This window comes from Atta cephalotes (assembly GCF_000143395.1).
Source record: "Atta cephalotes unplaced genomic scaffold scaffold00004, whole genome shotgun sequence".
Classification (NCBI taxonomy): domain Eukaryota; kingdom Metazoa; phylum Arthropoda; class Insecta; order Hymenoptera; family Formicidae; genus Atta; species Atta cephalotes.
This window is the reverse complement of record NW_012130068.1, coordinates 201,269-206,999: the sequence shown is the minus strand read 5'-3', so window position 1 is coordinate 206,999 and position 5,731 is coordinate 201,269. Positions and strand designations below refer to the sequence as shown.

Sequence of the window (5,731 nt, the reverse complement as noted above, 5' to 3'; positions counted from 1 at the left end):
GAGAGAGAGAGAGAGACGCGAAGAAATGTCATCGCGATGATCGTTAAGTAAATTTTGACGTTGTCGCCCATTATACACCGCGTGTACTTATTATTACCGTTTACGCGCGGCCTGGTGTGTGCGCTAAACGATGTCGAGTAATCGCGAGTTGCAGTCAATATATTAGGACCATTTCCAAGTATGTAGGATATCATGCGACGAAACGATCTATATTATTACGAACAAACAATTATTATATTAAACTTATTATTTCATCTTGTGCATAAAATTGTATAAAAGTTATATATATAAAAATTATCAATTTCAATATATTTAAATAATAAATAATTAATTGATTCAACACACAAATGTCGTTAGAATGACATGTTAATTGCGCGAAGCTTTATGTAATGTATTTATAGATTCTTATATGTGACGAGAGTCACATATTATATGCGACTTAGAAACAAACCTGTATACCGTTTCTGTAATCAGCAGTAATTTCAATGTAAATTGTAATTTCACGAAAATTAACTCACGAGAGAATATAACTATAGGATGTACGTGTTACAATTGCTCGGGTTATCGACAATTGCAGTCAAATCAAAATTGTAACGCGGAATGCGTTGAGATAACACGAACGAGATACCAACAAGTGTACAAAGCATCTCGTTAAATGTTGCACGAGCGTAATTCGCGATGGGAAAAGTAGGTATATGCGTGGTCAACAATCGCCTTCCTTTTTCTATTTCTGATGAACCGAATTAGCACGAGATGGAACTTAGCCATGTCATTTAGAAACAAATTTTACGTGATGCGCACCGTTTCGATCCACGGGGATTCCCTCTTACATACTCACGTTATCTCCGTCAACGAGGAAATGCAACGCAACACATTACAATGCAAATAGGCTGTGGCTGACTCACCGGAGGATAATCGAAGTCTGGGGAAGACGAGACTTCCAGGACATAGTCCATTCTGCTCTGATTTGATGTGTCTCCTAGTGTAACGGGCGGCGTTAACGTACTCATCGCACTGGTTATCGTCTGCAAAAAAAAAGCATCATGTCTCTCTTTTTTTATCTTTAAATCAAAAATTTTTTCCATATAGATATATAGATTAAAATAATTTTGTTAGAATCCATGCGTTTACGTTAAAACTTATACCTTCTCATGTATATATAGTTACTATATTAAATATAATCTTTTGTAAAAATAAAATATTATTTGTATCATTTTGTATCATTAATCGTCTACGTTATCCTCTTATGTTTATTCATATAACATCACACATATGCATCTATCCATATGTGCATTATTATTAATATAATAAAAGTCATATGAACTGCATATAACAAGAATTATATTATTGATTAATTTCGATGAGGAGTATTACGGTCTAAATTAAATATTTTAGTAAAATAAAAAAATCACATTTATAATTACACATTTATAACATTTTCGCTATAGAATCACTTTTATTTTTCTATAATTACTTAATAATATAGTATAATTAATTATACTATAATTACTGGTTCGCTGTAATTGTGTTGTTATGTTATCACGCTGTTAATTACTTGGTAAGAATTTCGTATGTAAAAAAAAATGTTGAGGGTAGCAGCAGTTGGGGTCAAAAAATAGAATCACACGCGCAGTTGAGCATGAGTTTGAATGACAAATCGGTGACAAAATGCTCTTGCAGCTAGATTTGATATCGCAAATTTGCGTGTCACGTAACGGTTATGTCGAGTGTTATTTTGAGCGCAATGATTTGTGTGTCTACTAAAACTTGGTTTGGAAGCAAACACGGAATTCGTGATGCAACACTGACGAGAATTCAACCATCGATGAGATCATCGCTAAAAAAAAAAGGAGAAAAAAAAGAGTAGAAGAGAGAATAGTAGCTCTTGCAATAATCTATAATTTTTTCAACTAAACTCTGGCCAAATTACACAACCTCTCTCTTTATTCAATTGATTTTAATTCTCATGTAATAGGTCTGTGAAATTTTTACGCCAAAATAGATAGATATGTAGGCTGATAGGATACTTACCAAAATGGCGTCTCTAATATTCTTCTTAATATCTTCAATCTTCTGCCGCTTTTCTCTGCAAACACCAAGATGCATGTTAGATTTAGACGTTAGTTGTGTTGTTAGAAATCCGACACCGATTTCTTGTTGACCGCATAACTAAATATGACAAAGTATTATGACTAACAATGCATATTGTATACAACAGACATAGTAGCGTAAGAGTAGATCGACCAGCAATAATGATCGAGTCATGAGCTGAATGAAACGATAGCAGAGACCGTGTGTTCTTTTATATCGGTATTTTCAGACCAATTCGATAATTTTAGCGCGGCCAACTACCACGCGTTTAAAAGAACTTGCTGGAAAACTCATGGTCAATCAATAATGCGTATTTCTGGAACTGTCTGTTTTCAAAGATTCCGGTTAAATAGAATAAATCCTCTTTGTTCGAGACATTCAAATTAAAAACTCGCAAAACAAAAAAAGTTTGGGTATATTGGTATACATATGTATATGTCAGATTGAGAAAAAAGTTGCAAAGAAGTGAAATGTAAAAATGAAAGACGTTCTTCTATTCTTCTACCTACTTCACAGTTGTCACCGAATTTAGTTTAGACACAGAATAGAACTTGTACATGCATGCGTAAAAATTGTCAAGAATATATTGAGTTGGCAAGAAAGTAATTGCGTTTTTTTAAAAGGCATCTATCAATAAAAATTACTTTCTTACCAATCAATATAAATATATCTTCATAGAATAAAGTTTCAGTTTTAAAAATCTCTTTTTTAAATTGCGATACAACAATTTTTAACGGAGTTATGAGCAATTAAAATCAAAATTCTTTTATTTAATCCGCAATAATTCAGTAACCAAAAATTATAGGAATATTTAAAAAAAAAAACGATTTTGTAGGAAAAGTATCAAGCTTTCACGATAGGTAGTCGAAAATTTTTTTCAAATTTGTTTTGGGCACACCCTCAACGTTACAAACCCACAAAATGAGAAGAAAATTTTCCGTCTTTTTCAGCTCGTAGTTTTTAGTATGTAAAAATTCCATTACCAAATTCATATAAACTTAAAAAATGTGATAAGCTTTTAAAAGTAGAAATTTCAAGCTTTAAAAAACTTTTTTTAAATTTAAATTTCATTCATTATTGACGAAGATATAGTATATACAACTTTGAATTAAAAAAACGCAAATACTTTCTTGCCAATCCAATATATATCTATGTACCACCAACATCCGTGCAAAAGAATACACGAATTATTGAATTATTGAATTATGATAACGAGGCTCCAAGACAGAGAAAATATTTAAAGCGGATCAGTGAAAGATGACGGAAATCAAGTAAAATTACGGGAAAAGTAACCGCATGAGATAACTATCGTTAGCGGGCTAAGAAAAATGGACTAAAATGATATAAAAATGAGAAAAGAGAAATGGAATCATATCGAATTCAAGGAAAAAGATAAATCATCTAGAATGCTGCTTAAAAAAAAAAAATAAACGTTCCTTTCGTTTTATTGAAAATACAAGAAAAGCGTTAATATATCTATAAAAGAAGGTAAGTAATTCCAGTGAATGCATTTCGAAGATAATGATGAAGAAGATTGAGAAAAAGAGTGAAGCTAGCGATAGTGAAGAATAATATAAACATAATGCGATGAATGCGTCGTCGCATACTTGGAAAATAGTAAAGGAAATAGTAATGACGGATCTGTATCAGCTACATGTTGATATATACTTGTAGTTAATACTGTAGCAGTCTGAACCGGTTATGAGATGAATCATTCGTGCAGAACGCCCAACATCGCGCGCTAAAAAATTCATTACGCTACAATTTGTGATTCAAAAAAAGTCGAAAGAAAAATTGTAAGAAGAAAGATTAACGCGTCGCCATTGGCCACAATTAAAAGGATAGTAAAAATAGAATGCATCAACATGCTCTCAGTAGCCATATATAGCAAGTTGTGTGATGACTGTCTCTCTCGAAAATCGTTTCGCGAGATTCGGAGATTCGAGTTGTAGGTGTGAAGTGAAGAGTGAAAGAGTCAAGAGATGCTCCGGGAAAATTCAATAAACGTATAACCGCGTATAAGTTTTCGTAAACGACTTGCGTGAGTAGCAGAGAGTACGATCTCGCATTTCGCTGACATTTAATTGTAACGCGAGCTTCGCGATGAAAAGCTACGAGATGGAAACAAAGAAGAGATTACGGTCCTTCTCCTTTAACGATACATGGAATAAGCGGATTGGATTGGTATAAATGCAGTGGATGGAGATCGCCGTGTAATCTAAACGATCGCGCTGCGCCGCACCAAGTAATTTTTCAAGTAATTTTAAGACGAAACTTACGCCTCACTGAAACCATTGACGTGCAGTATCCTCATCTGTTTGACGATCGTGCTTTTGCCAGACTCTCCTGCTCCTGAAACAGGGCGAAATTAATCTTTGGCGACATTGATCTCTCTGGAGTCTGCAGGCGTGATGACTACTCAGCTGACGCACCACGGGATTTGCAGGATTTGCGGGATTTGCGGGATTTGCCGTGATGTAATGACGCGCGAAAGAATATTTCACAGAATTGAGATTTCGTCAGCCGAGATATATTGTACAATATATGTATATAACTATAATATGGTATAGTTATCGATCGGCCGCGATAAAAGGTATCGTGTCATGCAGGATTTAACGATACATTGAGGGAATAAACGATTGAAATGCGTATTTTTCTGCATGCTTTGCCTGCAGAATTAAATGTTGGACATTCTCTAAACTCTAAAAATGAACCAGAACGATTTCCCGCGGTATGTGATGTGCGTGACCTAGATGGTTCCATTGCAATTAATTATCATCAGAGTTAATTAAAGCGCCTTTTTGATTCTCTTGGACATGAGCGAAATATATCAAGTTTTTTAATTTTCTGCCCAAGTTTTAACGTAATTCGCCAGCATCAACATTATTTCCTTTCCTGTCGTATTCTCAATACTCTTACGTATGTGTGTGTGTGTGTGTGTGTGTGTATATATATATATATATATATGTATAATGTTGTGCTCATTTTATATGTATACCTAATATTTAGCGTCACTTTTCAAATATTAAATGTTCTCGACGCTAAACTCTTAAATTCTCGTTAAAAACTCGTAAATCAAGTAAACGACGAGTTTGTTCGAAGAAGTTTAATCGGAGAAAGCTTGTAATTCTCAGTAGTATTGACATAATCTCTGATTATAACTTACAAAAGCCTTATTAAATAAATCACAAAAGTTATTACAAAAAAAAAACAAAAAAAAAGAAAGAAAGCCGAAAACAATAATACTTATTATATATTCGTATGTATACTATTGGACACTATAATTTTTCATTAGTACGTCACTCGCCAGGTATGATTATGTTATGTGTCTAATTCTGGCTTCAAGTTTTTCCCAAAGATTTTTGTGATCGAAGTCGTGAACGCGATGACACAAATTGTATATGTAATAGGAGATCGAATCGTTACGACCACGGTCGTAATGACATGCGAGGAAGAAAGGAAACAATACGGCAACAGCTGTTGCTCCGTCCGATGCGACGCGACGCGACGCGACGTCCGTCTCCCGCGTCTCCGCCGACCTGCTCCGACGACCGCGAGGATAACGACGATGACGACGCATTCGCATCGAATTAGAACGATGACCTACATAAACGCCGCGCCGGATAATAGGAAGGCGAAT

General features: G+C 34.6%; 1 protein-coding gene across 1 annotated transcript in view; it reads right to left on the bottom strand.

Annotated features, from left to right (window-relative positions):
* Positions 1–4,438, bottom strand: part of LOC105625855 (guanine nucleotide-binding protein G(s) subunit alpha) — a 21,615-nt gene extending 17,177 nt beyond the window's left edge. Inside the window, exons 1-3 of the mRNA XM_012207166.1 lie at positions 4,371–4,438; positions 2,032–2,086; positions 906–1,025 (exon numbers count right to left, since the gene is read on the bottom strand). Of these exons, the coding sequence (XP_012062556.1) occupies positions 906–1,025; positions 2,032–2,086; positions 4,371–4,405 (210 nt within the window). The 5' untranslated portion in view covers positions 4,406–4,438. The remainder of the gene's footprint in view (positions 1–905; positions 1,026–2,031; positions 2,087–4,370) is intronic.
* Positions 4,439–5,731: the final 1,293 nt, after the last annotated feature.